Source organism: Polyodon spathula, chromosome 2 (genome assembly GCF_017654505.1).
Source record: "Polyodon spathula isolate WHYD16114869_AA chromosome 2, ASM1765450v1, whole genome shotgun sequence".
In the NCBI taxonomy this organism is placed as follows: domain Eukaryota; kingdom Metazoa; phylum Chordata; class Actinopteri; order Acipenseriformes; family Polyodontidae; genus Polyodon; species Polyodon spathula.
Window position 1 is genome coordinate 65,866,602 of NC_054535.1, and position 24,569 is coordinate 65,891,170.

A 24,569-nucleotide genomic window follows, 5' to 3' on the forward strand; every position below is an offset into this window, starting at 1 on the left:
CTGGCAATTTCACATTTGCAGTATAGTGGAAACTGTGGGCGTTTGCAAAATATGAGCTGAAAATACTGAAACCAGACACTACTAAAGAGAACCAACAGACATTAATTAGTTGGGCAATTAAAAAGCACCAATCTTCTTCCCTGCCAGCAGTGATCACAGCCCAAGGAGTTCACAACATGCTTGGTACTTGTAGGTCTGCTTCACACCTTTTTTTTTTCGTTAGCTAAGAACTTCGACATTGACGGCGCCATAAGAGTCAACATAATCTAATATTATCCATGCCTTTTCCTTGAAAGAATGTTGAACATGCCCTGTTCAATCTCTTTTCAGATTACAACAGACCTGAGGCAGCGTTGCACAGACAGCCATACGGGAACGTCCGCTTCAGCACCCATGGCAGCGGGAATCATAGCACTGGCTCTGGAGGCCAAGTAAGCTTTTCATCCTTCCCTTCAAAGAACACATTCAACATTCCTTTTCAATGTATTTCAGATTTATCCGGGCATTCTTAACAAGCATACTACCAACATGAGGACTCCTCCTCGCACACCGTTTGTAAACATGCCCACATTTTTTTTACAGAGGCTTTTATATTAAATAGGGGACCCTGTGCTGCACCACATCACAATAACTGACAGCTCAGGCTTAGAAGCAGACAAACCAAACAATATGCTGTGTTCAATAATTATACTCAGTAAACTATCCCTGTTGAAAGTTAATTTCAGTCACAATGGGCAAGGCAGAATGGAGGTCTGGTTGTAGGATCCAGATTGGCAGGTTCTTCTGTATCCAGGACGACACAGGTTACTGATGTTTCATGAGGAACCAGTTTTGTTTTCTACGGGAGAAAAGACAATATTTTTTGCCCTCTGACTCATCATGTAGTCATATTTACCAAAACCATGTTCTTTTGTAGATTGTGTTAAAAGCCACTGCATTTTTAAAGGATGTCTATACTTGCACAAATATTCCAGAACAAGCATTTAAGAGGACGTATTCCAGAAGATTTTGCAGGTGTAAACGCTACTGAGCATGTTCTGAATGCATCCTCTTATGTCAAAATTTGTAGTTTGATTCTCATACAGCTGGAATATTTGCTAGTGTAATCGCGCTGAGGACACGTTCCGGTAGGGTTTCGAGAAAATTCCCAAGACACTGCTGTAACAGTCACTCTGCACAACTGAAAGGCAGATGCACTGTCCTCCCTAAGGAGATATTACTGGCCCTATTTAATATTATCAAACAAGTCAGCAAGAATGACAGACAGCAGACACAGTGACGTCAGAGATGTCAATGTCACAAGCAACCGGTTTATTGTTGTGAACTATAATGTCAACAAATGAGAAAATGAACACCACAAAATACAAATGGGTATAAAACAGAAAAGGAAAGGAGAAAAAATGTATTAAACAGTAATTCCAAATATAAGAAAGAAACTAAATAACTGTAGAGAGCAGGTAAGTAGGTTAAGGTGCAGGTAAGTATTTAGGTACAAACAGTATGAAATTAGAAATGAGTGTAATGTCCAGAGGGTCTCCAACAAACCCACACTCACAAACACAACACACATACACACAGAAAGACAAAGGCAAATGAAATAATTACAGATGAAAAACATTGACTTATGGAAACATTTACATTTTAACAGTCTCTATGGCAATGGTGGGAAAATGACAGGTAGGCCCAAGAAGTCCAGTAGTAGCAGTGTAATTGAAATCCATACAAAGTAACTAAATTAAAAAATAAATAAAAAAAAATACAGGAAAACAAAGTAAAATACATAAAAATACAACAAACACAAAAGGAGTGATCTCACCGAATGATGAACTCCTGAAATTAGTCCAGTAAACAAAGCAAGGATGTTGAATGTAGAAGGTTGAGGAAAAAAAATTAGATCTTTGAAAGTAGTGAGCTGGTCCAGTTGTGATTGGAGGCTTTCAGGAGACTGAAATGCAAAACAACATTATTGAAAATAACAATGTTGTAATTTCTTTATTTTTTTCACATGTATCCATTTTCAGGAGACTGTCGCCAACAAAAACAACAAACACTAAACAGACCTTGAATCGATAGCTAAACCTAAACAAACAACACTGAACAAAAGAAAAGAGTTTAGACAAACTGCAAAAATCAGAAAGGATGCACCAGTTTTATCGAAATAGTTGAAGATTAAGTTTGAAAAATGCTGTTTCTTAAAGGTTTTCCTCGCACTAAGAGAGTCGCCAGCCAGCCTTTGAACAGGTGTTGACTTTTCTTAGGAGACCTGTGATTGGATGAGTGGAGATTTGAAAGCACTAATGAGAAGAGAGAATGAACAGAGGAGTTCTGCAGGGAACTGTGGGGATTGAAGTTTAACCGGGCCAGGCTACTGACCCTACTTAAATGTTTTTCCACCCACATTATGTAGAATTGGGCTTGCTATACTGCATGCAAGCCAGCTATGTCATCACTGTGTTGCCTGTGATTAACTAGGCAGTAGCATTAAATACAGTGATTAAATAGTCACTGTGTTATATACTACGTGAACACAGTAAAAGAAAAATAAGATAAAATATATGTTACATCAACTACCACAAGTACTGAAGAAGTTAGCATTTTCAAATGATGGCTTTCAATGTTGTCATTACACCATAGTGTCAGACGTCTTCGCCTTACAAAATGCCCGTGCTCATTCTCTTCTCCTGAGTGAAGTACCCCCTGCTGTTTCATACAAGCGTACACGTACCCTTCCGGGACAGATTGTTTCGGAATCCTTTCTAACTGATCTAAATGAACACTAGTGTAAACACAGTGTTAGTGGTTTATAGGTTTATTGGATAGCTGCAGTGTTCTCGCTTACAATCCTGGCACCAAGATTCGCTGCTTTAAGAATGTGTTGATTGCTAGAAGAAGAAGAAACCTGTTGTAATGTGCAGCTGCTTCACAGTATGAACAGTCCTTTTAGTAATCAAGGGCAGAATGCAGACACTTGTGGGTGACTACAAATATCCCACTGGTGGCCCAGTCCAGGAGTTTAATATTGCAAATACTGAAGGGAATATTTCTGCACTGCCCTCTTAGCTATAGCTGTGTTTAATTCCAGTCATCTTTGAGCAGCACAAGGTGTACTCATTGTATTTGTACCAGTAGAGAGTACTGTAGTTGCTTGAAGGCCAAGTTTAGTCCACAAGTGGACCGTGTTTCATCAATCAACCTAAGAAGTCAAGGGGTTCCTGAGTGGCATTTCCACAGCCTAGGTAAAAAAAATAAATAAATCTAATGATTATGTTTGTTGTGCCATGTTTATCTCTTTAAATATAATAACTCAAGTGTCAGATCTTAATACTTCTGCTATTAAAGTAATAAAGGGACCAGGTTTATTAAAAATCAAAAACCCCGTAGTGAATGTTTGTCTCTCTTAATCTGTTTCAGTCTAAGAATATATGAAAACAGACACATTCATTTTAAAGATTTACATGGTGGCTTGACTATATTTTTCAAGCCTGACTGTAAAATTATGATTTATTACTAGTCTTATTGACTCAAAAGAAGATTTCACCACAGTAAATTCTGCGTATTCCTATAAAGCAATATTTTACTCTCCTTTAAAAGGTTATTAATTTCTTATGAAGGATTTGCACATTGTTGGCATTCTTTCGTGAACCGTTGTTGCCTGTCCTATCCTGTGTTTGTCGTTTTTTTTCAATATACAAGTTTATGTTATTACCCAATAACAGGCAGTGAAGCAGTGGAACCCAATGCAGTGAAACTATTCCTTCACTGGGATCATCTTAAAGCAACATGGTACTGTGACCATAGGAAGTGATGTTATTGATTTGTGGTATAATTTCATTAATTCACAGAAATATGGTGCATACCGCAGCATTTTTTGCTTAAAATGGTGTCTAACATGGTTCATCACAATCAATAGGTAAGTGTGACACTACATCCCCAAAACCAACAATCTTCATACTTAGTGAACAATAATTGCAGTTACTGAAATAGAATCACTTCTTGCCATATGAACAGAAACACTGTGTGACAAAAACAGTTGGCGATTGGGAGGTGTGTTCTTTTGAATTGTCTAACTGTTTTATACAGCATTTAAATGCTGAAGAACTGTTGTGCTGCCCAGGGCATGGTTCCAAGTAATGGCTATATAACAATACTCCATTCGTTTTAGCTAGCTGGCTAAGTGGATAAGTCATAAGAATTGAATAAACCTTGTGAATGATGTAGGAGATTTCAAAGGGGTCCTGTACATAATGTCTGATGTTCCACTCATTACTGCTAATGGTTTTTGTCCTCAACAGTGCAGTATAGATTTGATTTCAATAAGGTGATCATGTTGATGCTGACAGATGCAGAATTATGTTGATGAGACACAGGAATGCACAGGGCTGTTTTTTTGATAGTTTGAGTTCCTTTTTATTCAATTTAGACACGGCTTTGTTAAATCATTTCCTCTTCTTGAAGACTCATCATGGTGATAGCTAGCAACAGTGAATCAGTCCCCATTGACTGTACGACTTCATATGACTGTAGAACAACAGGATATATCTTTACCACAATGCAACTGTGAAGAACTTGTGTTTCTTCAGTCTGCATAGATTCTGAAGAAAAAATGGTCAATAAATAAAGATTAAGCTAAATGTTTAATATATTCAAACAGTACATATAGTGTTGCATTCCATCATCTTTAGCCAAGGAATAATTTTGAAAGCAAATGTTATTAATCACTAACCCGATGAACCTTGCACTTTTATAAGCATCACTGAAGTTGTTAGCCTTGCAAAAACCTTTAGAACTGCAGATTTTAAACAAATTAAATTAATTTAACTTAATCATAATTATGGCAACTGAAAATGACACTTCTAAATACAGCCACAAATTAAACCATTAAAAAACAGAATGAACATTTGCAAGATTTAGAAAATAGTGGGTATGCATATTTTGTATTTGTCTTACTGACAAACTGTGTGCTAGACTAGGTTTTATGTTCTGTGGTAAGTGTCATAAAGCAAGATGAGCCCCCCAGCCCACTCCACCAATAGCTAAATCTAAATTTAGCTGCAGAAATGTTCTATTCTGCATTTCCAGGCATATACTGTGTAGGGGTATGGATTAATGGTGTGTAATATAGAAAACTGGTACTACAGAAATGTGTCATACATATCTTAGGATTTGATTTTCTGAAGGTTCTACCCTCTATCTTCTTGCAGGCAAAATTGTCAGCAGCTCAGAAGCATTAGCATCTTGCTTTCAGTAGCTCAATCTGAGTTTTTGACATTTTGCTTTTTTGTTTTATCCTCTCAAAGACAATACACACTTGCTTTTGTTTCTTTCCCCACTTAGCGTGAGTACATTATTTTTACACAATGATATTCTGTGCCAAGAAGACTAGTGTTGTCACTGGCTTGACATGTATTTGGAATGCTCAATCTAGATTTTACCCACATTTTCTGCTTATTGGAGCTCCCAATCTGAGTGTGTCACATTTTCCCTGATAAGAACCAAAGGGCAGTAGGGTTTGCAAAGTATACCAACCCTAGCCTCCCTAATCCTTAGAAGCACAACGGCTAATGTAGCATTTCCTGTGGGCCCTAGCCAAAAGCGGCAATTGAGCTCAGATTCAAACTAGTGAGCTTCTGTGTTACTCACCCTACTCTCCAGTGTGGTAGTGGCTTTACTGGATGAGCCACTGAGACCCCTCAGGTGTAACAAATAAAATAAAAACTTCACACGAGCCGCAACGTTTCAATGTATTTGAACAGCAAATGCATCTTGAATGTACCACCTATGAGGAATAAAAATAACCATTTGCAGTGAGCCATTGAGTTTGGTATACAGACTGAGAAAGTTAGCTCAGGACAGGGCTATGATTTAATTATACCATCAGGTAAATGTGTATCAATTTATACAAAGTTATACAAAAAGTGAAGCCTATACCTTTGACCTTTGTGTAATGTCAAGTGGCAGATTTGATTGTAGACAGTAACAGCTCCAATGTGATACTGAAATATTGTTTATATTTTATAGTTCTGGAAGATGACCAAGTTCCTTGGACTGGCCCCAACCTGATTGTGCTTGTAACTGCTTAGACCTCCTAGATAGTTAAGCATCAGTGATAGAACCGGGTAAAACTTCAGAAAATGATTGCAAAACATTCTATACTGCTAAAGTTTCCATACCCTCTCTTGCATCTCAACAAGCACTTGGTGTTTTTTTTTGTGAGTCTTTCTAGTTTGTCAAAACTCCTTTTTTAAATTATAAGCAGCTGCAGATTTAAAAAATAAAATAAAAAATGAAGTCTTAACAGAAAATGATAATATAGTAGTGTGGCAAAATGCCCCGCTGCTGTGCCGATTTTTGTGTTATATGTTGCATGTTGTGTGTTAATGTTGGTGTATAGGTATTGGTGCACGGGGTGGAATGGGTCTGTGTAGCGTGAGTGATTTGAAATATAAAGTTGTGTTTAGGCATGAGGATTGCACAATCACTTGTGCGGATAAAGTATGTAACAATATTTGAGCACTGGGAATGCACAAATTAGTTCACGTGCTGGGGTTCAAGTGAGTAATTAATTAGTAATTGAATCCCAGCACAGCTGTATAAATAGTTGCACACTTCATTTACTCGGGGTTGTGTGTTCAGGGTGAAAGAATGGGAGAGAGCGAGGAGAATGAATAATATAAGCAATTGCTACGTCATGCTGGAAGACCAGCATGATACTTGTTTGTCTGTGCATCCACTGTTTTGTCTGTCTGTTCGTTGGGCCAGTGTGTTGTTTTATTTTGAGTGTTTTTTGTTTTGTTTAAACTTTTTATTTTACAGTAAACCAGGCGCCAACAAGTGCATTCAAATTTCCCTCGCAGTGCTGTATGTGTTTCTTCCGGGTCTAACGTCACCAGTCAGGCCAGCTTGCGACAAGGAGGCTATGTGGTCCAGTGATTAAAGAAAAGGACTTTTAACCAGGTCCCCGGTACTGTTTTGAAACTGAGCAAGTCACTAAACCTCCTTGTGCTCCATCTTTAGGGTGAGACATTGCAAGTGACTCTGCAGCTGATGCGTCGTTCACACACCCTAGTCTATAAGTTGTCTTGGATAAACCTGCCTGCTAAATAAACAAATAACAAAAGACAGAACCTGGGAAGTCAGATTCTTGCGAACAACTATGCTTCATTTTGGATGATCTGGCCCTTGCATTACTCCTTAGTTTCCCCTCTCAATGTCCCTGGATTGTCATTAAGTTTGCATTGAGCTTGCTCCATCTGTTGTCTGTTCTATGTGCGGTGTGTCCAGCCAATTTCCGTTTTCAATAAACCGATTCCATACCAGTCCTCTTCTCCTACACAGACAAATCCAGTGAAGCACTAGCATATGGCACTTCAGTTTGTAAGCCCCTCACTGACCTGGGATATCGATCACCTGCTGTGTTTTTTTTTTTTTTAATGGTACTGTATATTCTCTTCTTTAAGTAAGCCTGTTATTGTTGATTTATGCAATACTTGCTTTTCTGTGGGGAACTAAAAGGTTCAAATGATATCCTGAATAATGTATTCAGAGACTTACTGGGAACACCTTTTGTTGGTCAAATATATATATAAGATATATATATATAAATATATATATATATATATATATATATATATATATAGTTTTACATTATTTCCTGTATATGAGTGGCCAAGAGTTGTTGATGAACTGCTGCAAGAGAAATATATATATATATATGAGGTCTTAGGTTAGAAGTAATACTCCACTCCACATACTGACACTAAAACAACAGTCTAGGTTGTGAGGCCCAGAAATTGGGAATGGGAAACAGTAAGAATGACTTGTATGTGCCAAACAGGAGGCACTCTGAGCTAAGGTTTCTTTATGCTGCTGGGACTTGCATTTGATTGCTCTTCGCTGAAACCAAACAGAAAAATGAAAAGCTGAAAAAGCTCTGTGCTCATTTTCTTTTATAAAATGACCTCTTTAAACAAAAATCTATTTGATCAATGTGTTGGCTCAAGATATAAAGAACCAATGCATGGTCCTTTTATTATTCTTACTTCAGAGGAGCCACTCATGTATAGCAAAACCACACTACCTTACTTAACCAATAAATAAGTCCTAATGTGCACGTGGAAGTCAGTTTTCTAAACCTCTAGGGGAGTATTTTAAAGAGATTATGTTTTCCTAACTTGTGTCAGCATGCTGACAATTTTACTGCTCCTTTTGAGTAGGGTGGTATTTTACCAGCAGCAAACTGTAATTTAGCTGTAATTTCTAAGTGTTCAACCTTTTCTCCTGTCTAGTTTCTCCTCTATTTTACTACCAAGGAAATCAAGCACCCTGTGACAGTCTGGAGATGAAACGGGATTTAGAAAATGACTTGACTGTATAGTCAAGCTTGTTGTTAAGTTGTGAAGCCATTAGAAGGTTGCCTATGAAGTATGGATGCAACTGCAATATTAACACAAGTGTTATTTATTTGAGTGAAATAGTGTTGTATCAAAATTTTAAAGAAATGTTATGCATATTGTAAAACAGCAGGCATAGATGTTGTTGTCTGATTAATCAATCACATGTTCCACCCATAGAAAAAGTTCACAATGTCACCATGGTTGGAGCCTCCTTACAACTTATTGATAGTGAAATATTAATCAGCTAAAGAATAAACAAAAACAAACAGGAGATGGGGAAATTGTATTAAACAGGGACTTCGAACCCCCCCCCCCGTCCCCTCCCCCTTTACAATAAAGAGTGTACTACACTTGACAAGTTTTCATGAAACAGTTGAGGAAAACTAAGATTCAGTGAAGAAAACAGAAACTCCCACACTAAAACAAACAGATCGTAGAGTGAAGAAATATATATCGAAAAAACTCACCTGCTTTTCATTTCCAACATTGGAGCCTCCCACAACATCACTGGAGCCAATGGGTATAAATTACCATGGTAACTCCTCCCTCTACACAAACGTCGACACACTACAGAAATCACATTTTTAGCAAGTGTTCTTAAGAATGAATCCAATGTTTTTTTTTTTTTTAAAAAACAGCGGAAGGACACAGCCAGTGTTCCAGATAATTTTTTGGGTCATTGAGTAATTTACTTGTCAATTTTAGACACGATGTGAGCAAAATGTATTTTGGGTGAATAAAATGCAACATTACCTTGAAGTCATGAGTACTTTCAATACTTAATGTGCATACTTTATTGCTGAATACAGTAATTACATGTCCTTTCTGTTGGTTGCAGTTAGTGTGAAGATGACGGACAGGCAACAAATGCATTCACCATGCATGATTCCTACTACAATAGGTCATCTTTGAATTAGCGTTATCTATGAATTAGTCTTTTTTTTCACTTGGAGAATAACACACTTGACACTGAAGAAAGGTCAGTGTCAATCAGTACTAGGGATGAACAGAATCCAAGTTTTTGGGATTCGACCGAATACCGAATCCATCTCCAAAGATTCAGCAGAATACCGAACCGAATGCTGAATCTACAAAAACTGATAAGAAAAACTGAAGGAAACTGCTGAATTAAAAACAGACTAGCAGCTACTAACAAGGGACGCACACAATCTATTGTTTTGAGCCTTTTAGTTCATAGTATTTTTATTACCGAATGGAAATATATCCCTGAATAAGATTTCAGTTTGAAACTTACACAATTTACCGCTAGCCCCCTCCCCCCCCAATAGAAATGTCAAAATACAGAATCTTTAACTTTTCACGAAAGGAGAGCTGCATCATTGCTATAACCTAGTATTTTCTTTAATTTAATGACATGTCAACCTGTGTCGCCTGATCTGAGAGTAGTGTTGCCAACAGGCTCCAGAATCTTGCACATCTGACAGTTGTAAAGTTACAAAAATATATATTTCTATGCACTGTTTTTTTTTTCTCTCAGTATGATCTCTAGAACAAGTCTCAGACAAAGCAACAAAGCACAAAATTCTACAAAAGTTTACCATTTACTATGTATTAGAGATTTACAGGGGCCGTTGCATGCAGGGATATGTTTGCATTGAGCAGCTGCATGACGTGTTTAGTGCGTGCACCACATAGGGAGTTGAGAGCCACGACAGAGTTCATCAGACGTCTTCTTGTTATTAAATACAAAAGTTCAGTACCAGATTCATGTCTTTTATTTAAAGAACTGCACACGTTGAAGTGATATATTCAAATGGACGTCTGTCTGGGCGGATATAGGATTAGGATCCCTGCTCAAAAAGTAGGTATTCAGGCAGAATCCGAAACCGAATCCTGTATGCGATCGTTCTAATAGGACTAATTTGCATTGAAAAAAATTGTTTCTTGCTGTTGGGGTTGTTAAAAATGGGTTTGTTATAAGAAGGGTTCGTTATAGTAGAGTTAGCTTATACTTAACAAAACCTGCATGAACCTACTGCTGTATTCGCTAGAGTAAAAGTCGACCATGTAAAAAGGACGAGATTCAAGTATACATTTTTTAAAAAATGTTTTATTGTTTTAATTTGTTATTGAAACAGATGGTAAGTTTAGGGAACCATAAAACAAAAAAATGAACTCCTGAAATTGAAACTGTTGTTAGAGTGCACTTCAGACATTAGTTTTCCTAAATAGATGTATTAGATTTTGTAAGCACTTCCACCTAGAACCGCCAGACCCGTCATTTTGATGCAGTCCATTTTTAAATTTTTTTTGTTTTTTGTATAGCCTACAGTAGTATTATTTTAAAATACAATCCCCACCTCAACTTCCTTCCTAGCCCACACAGAAGTATTTGTATTTCAGTGGAATGTGGAAGGTGGTGTAGTCTACTGTAATTTCAATGAAACTGTGTCTGTGTTTTACGCGACCACTCCTGGATGTAAACAAACCTGGGATTCATTTTTTTTATATATAGACAATGTTACAGAATTGTTTTTGCCAAATATTGAGATGTTTGCGGGTTTTTTTGCGAGAAATTAGAAGCATTTGCACAGGCGAGGGGGGGAAACAAGGATTTGCCCACAACAATGTCAATGGAGGTGTGCTGTTTCCACAGAAGCACTCTGCTGTAGGGTCACGCTGCAGCAATCAGCCCTTAGCCTATAGACAACTGTATATATTCCCAGAAATTAGAACTAGTTACTGTGGAAAATATAAGCATGTCTAAAATATTTAAGTGTAGAAGGATTGTTTGACAGCGAAAAAAACACATAACTTTCACTATTTGCTTAACACAAGAAAAAAATATGTGCACGCCAATAAGGACATAAATTAATAATAATATTAACTGGAGAACGTACATTTAAACATTATCCCACACAAATTAATTGACTGTAAGGTTGCAATGTTCTGTTTGTTTAAAGCAATTGTCCAGTACAACACAAACAAAAAAGAAATACAAGACATGGGCTACAAGCTCAGTAGCAAAATATATGTGCATTTAAAAAATAATATCCAAGTTAGCTGTCCAACAAGAAAAAATTATTAAACTGCGTTTATCTCACCCATTTGAGAGAAGTGTAGCAATGAGATCTTCTGAGTTTTAGCATCCAAATTAAATCTTCATTCTTCATTAGTTTGTAATGCACAAGGGAAAGGTAAGCAGCACAGCAGCAGTGTAGTGAATCATAAAAGCATGTTCAGTGGAACAGAGCGAGTCTGTTCTCTCTGAACTAAGTTAACCTGTTCTTAACCAAATTTTCTTTCTTTTCAACCGCTAATACAAACTATTGATAAAGAAAAATAACAAATAAGTGCCAGTCCCTCCCAACAGACTTTTGCAGACGATAAAGGTTTGAATTATACTCAAGCAAATACGGTATATTTTTCTAAAGAAATTATAATATTGCAATCCTTATTGAGCACTATATAGCAATATAAAGCATCCTGACTTTCTCCAAACACGAAAGACTGTATTTATTATATATTTACTTTCCAACAATGTAGCTGACAGATAGGTAAATTGGTATGTTAGGTTGAGGGGGCTGCACATTGCAAGGAAGTGGAATCAACCGTATGTTTGTTTTATTTAATTTTTGTTATTGAAATCCCAGACTTGTTGGTCACGTGTTTTTGGCAATCAGTCAGGTCAGTCCTATCATCCATTCTTTGCCGGGAAAAAACAAAGTGCAGATGCTTGATAACATGCAAACTCAAGCGGTGCAACAAAATTACTATGCGTATTCGTTGCGCATTAATTGTAAATGTCCTAAATAATTCATACATTTTTCATTGCATGAAACATCTATTACACAGCTTCTCTGGAGTGCTAGACACACCAATGAAAGTCATTATTAAAAGTGTAAGTGTCGAGTTAGTGTGTTATTATGTAACATCAATAAATGCTGTTTTATGATCGAATTATGGAACTTCAAGATGTTGTAATATGGTGAAATAACACACTGATGTAGGGTTAGAGGCTCATAATGGCCACAGCATTGTGATATTTCAGCACATCACAGTACCCACAATTATTAAACATGTTGATCCTACTTAAAAAAGAAATGTCTCTTTAATTGCCACCTAAAAATAGCAGTCACCAATGTTATGACTTCTATCGAATAGCTTGCTGGGCAACCCTCTGGAGGTCAATTACGGCTTGTTATTGACGTCCTAGTATCTAAGACTGCCAATTAAAAAGAGATGGAAAAACTTGGAGCAGCTGAGGATAATTCATTAAAGGCATTTTTCCCTTTTTGGGTGTGTGTGGGGGGGGGGGGGGGGGGATTGAAACTAAATCCGCCTTTATGTTAAACTGCCTTCAAATGCTTTGTTTTTTGTCCTTTCAGTCCATTCTTGACATGGAGAGATGTACAACACATTATTGTAAGGACCTCCCGTGCTGGCCATCTGAGCGCACCAGATTGGAAAACCAATGCAGCTGGTTATAAGGGTAAGGTATTTTTTATATTTTTTGTAGCTAGGTTAGAGGATGTGTTTTTCCCCACAAATTTGATTATTTTTTAGTTACCAATGGCAGAACGATCATCTGTTCTTTTTATCTTACTCAAAAAGTCTTCACTGCCCAAACTACAACAGTTATGCTGAAGAAACCAGCTGAAGTGTATTTTAGGTTGATTTAAACAGTACAAACAATACAGCACCACAGCCAAGTAAAAATCTTCAATAACTATTAAACCCTCAATAGTGCTACATTTTTAAATACTAAAGTAACATAATTCAGTGGCAAAGTCTTTTTCAGTGTTGAAAAGCTAATTAAGATCCATTAAATTTAAAGGGAGAATGTGTTGCATGTAGAGGTCACTATTTATAGAGACCTTATACAAAAGTATCTCCTGGTCTTGGATGGGGTTGAGATTGATCGTTTGTCAGGTTATGTGGCATTTGTGTCTAAATGTGAGTTCAGACATGCAGTTCTCTTGGGCATGGGACAGGCTTGAATGGGCACAGTGGGTTCTTCCCAGTCCATGTGACTACTTCAGTTGGTTTCTTGTAGCGTTTCCATAAAGTTCACACACTGTCAATCCAATTGAGAAAAAATATTTCTAAGCAAGGTAACCAGCCTAATTTGTTGGCCGGACAATGTGAACAATGTGAACTTTAGGTCATAGTACAGATTTAAAAGGCTAAGGTGTACTTCATTACATTTTCTGTTTATAGTTTTAGTCTTTTGAAACTCTTTCAATGTAGAATCAATACTTGTATTTGAAAGAACTATTCTCAGCTCATATTATTTGTATCTATTAAAAAACAAAACAATTATTTCAGTACTTGTAACTACATTAGTTATCATGTCTCTTAAAATAAGGACCAGTTTCCTTATAGTCACCTTTTGAAGTTCGGGCCTTACGCAGGCAGCCAAATATCAGCTGTTTAGATGGCTTCCATCTGTAAGCTCCATTGGCATCTGTAAGTGTCTTATACCTTCAGACTTGGCTAGATTGGTTTTAAGTTAGTGGAACAATTAATTTTTATTGGGAAAAGGAAAGTATGTATGGGGTGGTTGAGATAAAAAAAAAAAAAAGTGATGGTTGTGGTCAATTTACTTTTTTTTTTTTTCCTGCAACAAATTATTTACACAGGCTTGCACTCTACCCATGTTTGTTCATCTCACAATTTCAGGATTTGTTGATGGAGTAAGACATGCCAGTACATTTTTTCATTGGAGTGCCATCCTAATAGAAAACATAAGTTAGTGCCTGTCCTTTCCTTTAACCCTGCCATGTATCTCAATTGATACTAGTTGCCCACTAAGGTATATGATTTTATTTCATCAGCTCTCACTCGCAGCATCGCCTTGTAAACGTATTTATATGTTTTACTTTTCTCAGTGAGCCATCTTTATGGGTTTGGACTGATGGACGCAGAGGCCATGGTACAGGAAGCTGAGAGGTGGAAAGCTGTACCCACTCAGCACATATGTGTAGAGAGTGCAGACAGGCAAATCAGGTAAACATTAACACTTCCATGAAGTTAAATATGAACCACTTCCTAAAAGCAATGAGAAAATCTCTTCAGATCACACAGCTGTGATGTATTGACATCCGTAAATGCTGTTTCTTGATTACACACTAGACATGCTGTTACATATATAGATCTCTCAGTTTCCTCACTTCATAGGTATTTGAATGCTCTCCTTCCCACATAGAAAATCATAAAGCATTAGTAAATCATGAGGTGGGTTGAAACAAATAGACCACACAGATTTCAAACACAACAATCTACTAATCCCAGCCATTTTATGAATTGAAATCCATAAACGTCTTCCTGATCTCATCTGTAGATTCATCAGGTTAGTTTGAAGTTTGTTTGAGAGAGAAACTGGGTTACAAGAGAAGATAATGGGTTTTGATCATTGTGACAAAGTGGCTTGCAGTGTATAGGTGCAGGAGTGATGCAGTGTTTAATTAGCAGACAGAGATTTGTAATCCAGTTGGAAAAGTATTTTATTTTCTTAACAATCCAGGTCTGGTGACCAAATAATGGTCCCCGGCAACACACAGCAATGTGTAGTGCAAGGGGGAAATAATAACGGGTTTGCAGTCCCAAATAATAAACACAGGTAAAGTATCCTTCCCACAATGTACAAACACGATCACCAGTCCTGGGTGCGTGCTATAGCACTCGTGGTGGGTGATACAGTTTATTGTGTGACAATAGTGCAGTGCTGTTCCGGATTTTGTGTTGGCCCTTGGCGACAGCTCCGGAACGTATTAGCCATCTGCTAATACAACAAGCAACAATTAGAGACAAAACAAACACTCATGATACGTTGTCACAATACTGTGTAGTTTCTTCCAGGTTATTTTCTTGTAACCAAAGCGGAGGAACAGATTGTGTCTCTCCATCCCCTTTTATGTCGTCACACATGAACCCTTGGTAAACGAGTGCAGCCGCCCCTCCAATCAGTGATTGTCACATTGTTTCCCTTCCGGGTCAATGAGTTAATGCACCCAAGTTCCGCCCCCTTTCTAGCCGTCTGGCTTCCCTTGAACCCTGGGAAAGAACTGTCGGGCCAAGCCTTCCAGGGTACACTGTTCTTGCTACTTAGCACCCTCACAGGTTGGGAGGGAGATTTACCACCATGAATCACAGTATTTCTGTCAGTCATGTATGACCTTGATTGAGAGAAAGGCTTCCTTGTTGTGATTTATTGGCTATTTCACCTTGGTGAAACTTTATTAAAAAAGATTGGTAGGCTGTCTTTTCTGAGAATATTGTCAGCTGTGTCCCAAGATATGGAAAAAAGTGCCAGTGCTTGAGACTGCTGTTTAATGCTTAACTCACAAGGGCAATATGTTCTCCTCCCTTGGAATTAGAGTACAATAAGATTTATCGCAATGACAACACAAAACCAGTTCTAACTCAAGCCATTCTAACTGCACTAAATACATACGCCTTTAACCACAGTCAAAAGACGCATTGCAGGAATTGTATCTAAACATAATAAAAAAAGTGATGGATATACCTGGGCTCCTAGGTATTATTATTTTTCTGAGCCATTGCCTGTCATTGTTCTATTATAGAACTATTCGTCCAGAGAATGTTGTCAGATCAGTATACAAAGCTCCTGGCTGTGCTGATAACTCCAACCACCACGTCATCTACTTGGAGCACGTTGTGGTGCGGATCACCATTACTCACCATCGCCGTGGAGATCTGTCTATTTACCTGACCTCTCCTTCTGGAACAAAGTCTCAGCTCTTAGCTAACAGGTAAGAACTTCATTTTTGCTTTGAGAAAGAATCATAGAGACAAAAATAAAGGACATTCCTTTATTGTTAGCTAGATTATCAGTGGTATAATTATGATATATGAATTGCACAAAAAGTAAACATTAACTTTTGAGTTCAGGGATTGCTTTAAAATGTAATAACAGGCACTTACTATAAGTCTCTTCTCACAGTACCCCTGATTTGCAAATGGCATTTTTAATTTAAATAACCAACATTTAACCAAAATGTTTACCTATTAACACCCTAATTTCTTGTCTTTCCAATGACAGATGTATACCAGGTAAAACAGCATACAGTACAAAAACTGTTCTACCTTTTAGAATGAATCACATATGCAAACATTGCTTTTGAATTTTCAGCCCCTGATTAGATACTGTACATAAATATGCCTTGTACAGGGTGATTAGAAAGTAAGTTTACCAACTCAACGCACCATATCTCACAAACGGTAGGACATGGGAAGATGAAATTGCAGACAGTTGTTAAGGGAATCATCCACAGTTATTCATTTTTGTCACTAGGGGGCGCCACTGTGGTTACTACCGCGTATTTCCATACTACAGTACTGTGGATATAAATAGTCCTGTCACTCGCAATGCAGCTCAGTCAAGCAACATGAAGCTGACAAGTGTGCAGAGAGGTGAACTGGTCAATTTATTTTACAACAAAGAAAACAATGCCGAGGTAGCTCTTGGGAAATACCATAGAGTAGGGTCCTGCATCGGGTCAAGTACTGTGGGTGACCTGCAAAGTGGGTCGGGTTTGGCGTACTCATCTTTAATCCTTTACCAAACAAAGTATTAGAAAGTAAATGTATTTCCTGCACCAAAGCAGAAGGTGATTAGGGAGGAGTCAGCTGACTAAGCAGTGTTCTCAGTTTGTTTTGAGTCACGTATGCTTGGCGATATTAAAAATGTCTAAACGAAGTGAAACAAATGGTAGTGCAGGGTTTATATCATGTAGTGGATAATAATTTGAGAATCAGAAGCGTGGAATTCTTCAGCTACAAAACATGTACATCATCTCTGCAAAAGCACATGTGTAGCAACTGGTGCACAAAAGGAATAGACAGGTATTTCATTGTAAATTAAGTAGAGATAGTGAATAAATATCAACAGTACGAAGTTCACTCTTGAAATCAGTACTTATTGGATGCACTGCAGTAAAAATTCCTCTGTTAATAAAGGAGAACAAGACTAAAAGGTTAAAATATGCACAAGAACACAAATTGGACTATGGAACAATGGTCACAGTTGCTTTGGACTGTTGATGGATGGACGACGACACCTGTGCCTTCTGCCAGGTCTGTTGTCAGTTCAACGCTTGTCTTCTTTCTGTTCCTTAAGGGTATTATTTTCGTGCTGCTCTTCTTTGTTAGATGGCTTTCTTAGTCTTCCAGTCCTGGGTTTGTCAATTACAAGTGATGTTGATTATGCTTCGGATACCACACCTTGAAAAACGGGTGATGCAAGCTATTTCAATGTTTTCCCTTCTTTATGCAAGTCAAGGTTGTTATAATAGTAGAAAACACTAGTGGAGACTTTGAGTAAATTGTTGATGCTTATAATGCATCAGAGTAGGACAATGCAACATGTCTAAGACTTTTGAACAGCAGTGTATGTGTGTGTGTGTATATATATATATATATATATATATATATATATATATATATATATATATATATATATATATATATATATATATATATATATATGGGGATTGATTTTATTCTTAATACAAGGGTGGTAAAACGCGACTGACGTGTATCTGGGTAACGGATATCCGAGTGCTGACTGTAATTGTTATTATTTTCAAAAATAAGTATTTTTTTTTGAAACAATTGATGTGAACATAAACTTGTATTTGTACATTAATTAGACATAATCTAATCTCATATAATTTTTTCCATTACAAAAACTTTCCTCCCCCCCCCCCCCCCAAAGTCCCCCTTACAAGCTGTTTTGTTCCACAATGCATGCTATTCTGCCTGTAGCAAAAAGTATTTGCATACTAATAGCAAAAGCTGAGAAAGGTTGTGTATCAATCACTATTGGGGACGTTAGTGGCTCACTCATAAAAAATTATAATTGCAATGTTCAACTTCATTTTTACTTAATACAGTGTTGACAAAACAAGTAGTGCAAAGTACTGTATATTGTTTTCCAACATATTTGTGTTGCCAAATTGAACCTGATTTGCTTAAATCTTATGAGATTTTGTTCACACCAGGGTCCCATTACTTATCTGCAACATGATGTATTACTCTACAACCAGGTGTGCTATTGGGAACACAGCATAGATTTTTTGGAATATAGGTTTCTTTAAAACCAAGTTGTTTCATAATACATTTGTTATTACACATAATTTGCTCAAAAAAATGGATAATGTATTTCCTATATGCAATGATGTCTGTCACTCCACATTGATGTGAAATGAGTGGTTTTTTTCAGCTGTACTCCTGACTTGTCTTTAGAAACTGGACAAAAAAAAAAAAAACATTAGAGACTACAGCGGTTAGCCACTTAAAATGGCCAATGTCGATGTTGGATCCTATCCATGTGGTCTGCTTTGTAGTCCTCTAAATCTATTACTGGGAGGGATGATTAGTAGGTTCTTCTAAGCTGTTATTTAGGTTGATGAAAAGACTAGGAATGGGGAAGGGGATAGGAATTCTGTTTTTTGGAAGAGACAATTGGTGCAATTCTTATTTTTGAGTTAAAAGTTGCATTTCAGATTATTTTGTCTGTGCAAGGAGCTACCAGTACTTGTTTTTTGCTTGTAACCAGCAACTGCTGTTGTTTTAACTGCAGCACTGCAAAAAAATATTGGCAATTAGTTGCATGGTTTTAAAATGGTTACTTTTTAAATACTGTTCAGTAAAACCTTCATTATCCAAACACCTATTTTATCCCATCAGCCCCTTGGTCTTGTGTTCTGTGCTATTTACAGTAGGGGAGACTGGGGTTGGTTGTCACAGTGCTCATAACTATGAAACTGGCGAAGCTGATACTAACAGTGAAATGTGTGTTCTATTGTCTGGAAGTCAACCATCTTGTCATTTGAGGTAAATTTCATCTAACATAAAGGTTAGCACATATTTCATTTTTTTATACCCAAAGTAAAAAATGCATATCTTGTTATTTATGTTATAACTCTTAGTAGTATTGGAGTTATGGGCTGATGGCCATGTTAAATAGAACCTGATACTGGCTATCTTTTAGTGTAAAAACAAAACCAGTTTTCTACTTTTTTATACCAACATGGCATATGTCACCATGTCATGCTTTTTTAAAATTATTTACTGTTTGTCCTCTGGTTCTATGGAGGCTGTGGTATTATTTTGTAGCATGGGTCAACATTTCAAATATATACAGTGCCTTGCAAAAGTATTCAGACCCCTGACCAATTCTCTCATATTACCAAATTACAAATGGCACATTGAAATTTCATTCTGTTTGATATTTTATTTTTAAACACTGAAACTCAGAATCAATTATTGTAAGGTGACATTGGTTTTGTGTTGGGAAATATTTTTAAAAAAAGTAAAAAACTGAAATATCTTGCTTGCATAAGTATTCAACCCCTGTGTTGTGGAAGCTCCCAGTTTGCACCGATGAAAGAAATTGCCCTAACGAGGACACAATTACCTTACCATTGGCCTCCACCTGTGAACCATTAAAGTAGCTGTCACATTTTCTGGATAAAAACCCCACTGTTGAAGGATCATTGGTAAGGCTGTGAATCTGAAGGAAAATGAAGACCAAAGAGCATTCTACAGAAGTTAGAGATAAAGTAATACAAATGCATAGATTAGGGAAAGGGTACAAAATAATATCTGTATCATATAAATGTTTGGATATCCCAGTGAGCACAGTTGGATCAGTAATCAGGAAGTAGAAGCTGCATCACACCATCCAGGCTCTGCCAAGAAAAGGCCATCCCTCAAAACTCAGTGCTCAAACAAGAAGGAGACTTGTAAGAGAAGCCACAGAGAGGCCAAAAATCACTTTGAAGGATCCACAGAGTTCAGTGGCTGGGAGTGGAGTAATGGTGCACCAGTCAACCATATCAAGAGCTCTGTATAACACTGGCCTGTATGGGAGGGTGGCAAGAAAAAAGCCGTTACTCAAAAAGTACCATCTGAAAGCACGTCTGGAGTTTGCCAGAAAGCATGGGAGTGACCCAGCTGCGATGTGGGAAAAGGTTTTGTGGTCAGATGAGACCAAGATAGAGCTTTTGGCCAAAACTCAAAGCACTATGTGTGGCGCAAACCTAACACTGCCCATGCCTCAAGACACACCATCCCTACAGTGAAGTGTAGTGGTGGCAGCATCATGCTGTGGGGATGCTTCTCGTCAGCAGGGACTGGGCTTCTTGTTACAATTGAAGGAAGAATGGATGGAGCAAAATACAGGAAAATACTGCAAGAGAATCTGCTTCAGTCCGCTAAAAAACTGAAGCTTGGGAGGAAATTCACCTTTCAGCAGGACAATGATCCCAAGCACAAGGCCAAAGCAACATTGGAGTGGCTCAAGAACAAAAAGGTGAATGTCCTACAGTGGCCCAGTCAAAGTCCTGATCTCAGTCCCATTGAGAATCTGTGGCACTATTTGAAAATTGCGGTCCACAAGCGTCGTCCAATCAACCTGAACAACCTGGAGCAAATTTGGCAATACGAATGGGCCAAAATCACTCAGAAACTGGTGCAAAGCTGGTACATACTTACCCCAAAAGACTTAAAGCTGTTATTGCAGCAAAAGGTGGCTCTACCAAATATTAATGTGTGGGTGGGGGTTGAATACTTATGCAAGCAAGATATTTCAGTTTTTTATTTTCCTTAAAAATATTTCCCAACATAAAACCAATGTTACCTTACAATAATTGATTTTGAGTTTAAGTGTTTTAAAATAAAATATCGAATAGAACCAAATTTCAATGTACCAATTCAGTAATATGAGAGAATTGGTCAGGGGTCTGAATACTTTTGCAAGGCACTGTGTATGTGTGTGTGTGTGTGTGTGTGTGTGTGTGTGTGTATATATATATATATATATAGGTCTATATTTTCTATCTGCACATAAAAAGTAAAAATACAACCTCTTCTGTCATTGTACACAATAGAAACTTTGTTTATTTAAAATAAAATGTTGCATTATTTTTTACTGTAAAAAGAACATACTTTGTGACAACCAACCGCAGCAGTGGCACTGGAACAATTTTTAAAGTGGGGGTGCTGAAAGCCATTAAGCAAAACTGTAGCCCCTGTATATGATAGAAGCCATGCCAAGCCGAGGGGGTGCTACCGCACCCGCAGCACCCCTAGTTCCAAGGCCTTTGAACTCTAGTATGGGACAGGTTGTCACAGGTGACAACACCATCCTCAATTTGAAATAAAGTTGTGCTGAAATAAAAAATCATCAATTTGTACGTGAAGAGTTATTCTTCAATATAACAAACAGAACCTCGCAGAATATCACCAGATTGGGGAAAATAATAGAGAGTGAAACGTGCGACAACCAACGCAGGTCTTACTCTACAGTTCAGTACTCTATTAAATTGCAGGGAACTGGGTTGAATTATCTTTTCAGGAGGTTACTTGATTGGGAAACTCATATAAACAGCTCAGATGTTTCGTTATCTGGACTCATTTGCGCTCATTCTCCACCCCAAGACTCACCCGGAACTGATCACTGACCACCTGCATTGGTTGGGGTCTCTCCATGAATTGTGAGCCAGCCAGTGGCAACCAGTGGCTGAGGCATCTGCTGTATGCCTTTCCATCACTCGCAATGCTCCCGCTGTGCCTGTAAAAGATCAGGCAGGACGCTGAAACGCTGTGACCTGCTCAGTTAGCTCAGACATTGTGACATCTCGACCCATTGAGTCTGCAGCTCTGGGTGTGGCTGCTGAACAGCAATATTTGAGCCGTCTGGTGTTATCCGATAGGGTCATCGACACCCTACAGAATGCAAAAGCGTCGTCCACGTATTCCCAGTATGGGTACAAGTTGGGCATTTTCCAAATGTGGTGCCTGCCTAAGGGTTTTGACCCATTGCAGTTATACTGCAATTTTTGCAGGATCTATTTGATGAGGGGAAATCTCTCTCGATATTAAAGGTCTATTTGGCAGCCATTTCAGCTTATCATATTCAAATTTATTCAGTCTCCCCATTATCTCATTTCCTAGTGGGGCAACTTATTGTGGTGCTTGAAGCACTTATGAAGCCCCCCTTTGAGCCTTTGCATTCAGCTGAGCTGAAATAGTTATTAAAAGCATCTTTCTTACTTGCAATCACATCTGCTAAGCAGGTGGATGAAATGCAAGCATTTTCGATTGCGAAAGCCTGCTTAATTTTTTCAGAAGCCAGGGAGAAAGTTACGTTTTGTGCCAGTCCTGCTTTTTTGCCAAAAACCATCTCGGCATTTCTCGTTAACCAGACAGTAGAGCTTGAGGCTTTTCATCTGCCCCCTTTCCAGTCTGACAGGGAGCGGCAGTTCCATACGCTGTGTCCAGTGCAGGCGATAGCATACTATGCAGACAGAACTCAAAGGGAAAAGCCCCGTCTAAGCAGAGGCTGTCTAAATGGATTACAAACACAGTCAAGGCTGCATATGAGCGAGCCAATTTGCCCCCTCCAGAGAAGCTCACTGCCCATTCCACCAGGGACATGGCAACTTTGTGGGCTTTGTTCCAGGATGCATGTATCAGAGACATTTGCGATGCAGCGGTGTGGGTCATTCCCCATATTTTACGTGGTTCTATCTGCTGAATGTCATAGATCCACAAAACACTGGTTTTGGAATAAAAATGTTAAGGGCAGCCTCAGGATCAACCCTTACAACATAAACTAGAGGTGAGTTCTCCCTCAGTTTCTCAGTTTTTTAACCCTAGCTACTTGTACTGGGGTTCCTCTTGGTAACGTGCAAGGTAGCCTTGCTTAACCTTGTAGCATTCCAGATGGTCTGCAGTATTGCCTTGCGACAGCTTTGGTATTCATTTCGTACTTGATAGGGAATGTTCGGTTATTATCATAACCTTGGTTCCCTGAAATAGAAATGTATCCGTTGACCTTCAAGGTCGCTACGTCCATATTGAAGCAGTCTTGAAGGAAAAATGAGGACAGCGTTTGTGTCAGCAGTCTTTTATGCCCTTGGGGGCGGACTCGACTGTGTCACAGGCACTACGTGCAGAGTTGATATTTTATTCAGGTTATCGTGGTCTTTAAGGATAATTAGCCATTAGGTAATGGTTACATTTTTATATTACATGCAACCATGGTTATGAAAATAAATAAGGATACGATTTTGTCACGGAGGCCACAGGTCACAGAAATCGTGAATTTGAACAAAAGTCCATGAAATCTTGGCAGTGGATGTAAAAACACATTTGGTTTGGCACTGCGTTTATTTCCTTTAAAATGCAGTATGTCATGCACTGAAAATACAAATATGCTAGGATCTGTAAATTGTTTGGTTGTGAATTCACGCAGCATTTACATGTAGCTATGTAGGTCAGTGGATGAGATTTGTATTTTGTAGCTGAGCAAGAATGTAAATGAACAGATTGTATGTTAACTGTAAACTCTCAGCTGTGATCTTCACATACATACAAGGCTTGTTAATTTATGCATCTTAAAAAAAAATATAATGACATTTCCTGAAACTTTTTTTCATACAATGTAGCTAATGTACCCAAGTAGTCTGTTGAAAACAAATACTCACTTTTTCCAAAACTAAACATTGCTAAACAAAATACTTTTTATTTTCTGCAAACTGTAGATAAAACGAGAGGTTAACTGTTTCTGGTATATATATATAGATATATATATATATATATATATATATATATATATATATATATATATATATATATATATATACTGTGCAAAAGTTTTAGGCAGGTGCGAAAAAATGCTGTAAAGTAAGAATGCTTTCAAAAATAGACATGTTAATAGTTTATATTTATCAATTAACAAAATGCAAAGTGAGTGAACAGAAGAAAAATCTACATCAAATCAATATTTGGTGTGACCACCCTTTGCCTTCAAGACAGCATCAATCCTTCTAGGTACACTTGCACACAGTTTTTGAAGGAACTCGGCAGGTAGGTTGGCCCAAACATCTTGGAGAACTAACCACAGTTCTTCTGTGGATTTAGGCAACCTCAGTTGCTTCTCTCTCTTCATGTAGTCCCAGACAGACTTGATGATGTTGAGATCAGAGCTCTGTGGGGGCCATACCATCACTTCCAGGACTCCTTGTTCTTCTTTACACTGAAGATAGTTCTTAATGACTTTCGCTGTGTGTTTGGGGTCGTTGTCATGCTGCAGAATAAATTTGGGGCCAATCAGATGCCTCCCTGATGGTATTGCATGATGGATAAGTATCTGCCTGTACTTCTCAGCATTGAGGAGACCAT

The 24,569-nt window shown here is 37.9% G+C and overlaps 1 protein-coding gene across 2 annotated transcripts in view; it reads left to right on the forward strand.

Annotated features, from left to right (window-relative positions):
- LOC121299199 (proprotein convertase subtilisin/kexin type 5-like) overlaps positions 1 to 24,569 on the forward strand; it is a 168,205-nt gene that overhangs the window by 67,787 nt on the left and 75,849 nt on the right. For both annotated transcript variants that reach the window (XM_041226833.1, XM_041226841.1), the window contains exons 9-12: positions 331 to 431; positions 12,743 to 12,846; positions 14,246 to 14,363; positions 15,941 to 16,129. In XM_041226833.1, the coding sequence (XP_041082767.1) occupies positions 331 to 431; positions 12,743 to 12,846; positions 14,246 to 14,363; positions 15,941 to 16,129 (512 nt within the window). The remainder of the gene's footprint in view (positions 1 to 330; positions 432 to 12,742; positions 12,847 to 14,245; positions 14,364 to 15,940; positions 16,130 to 24,569) is intronic.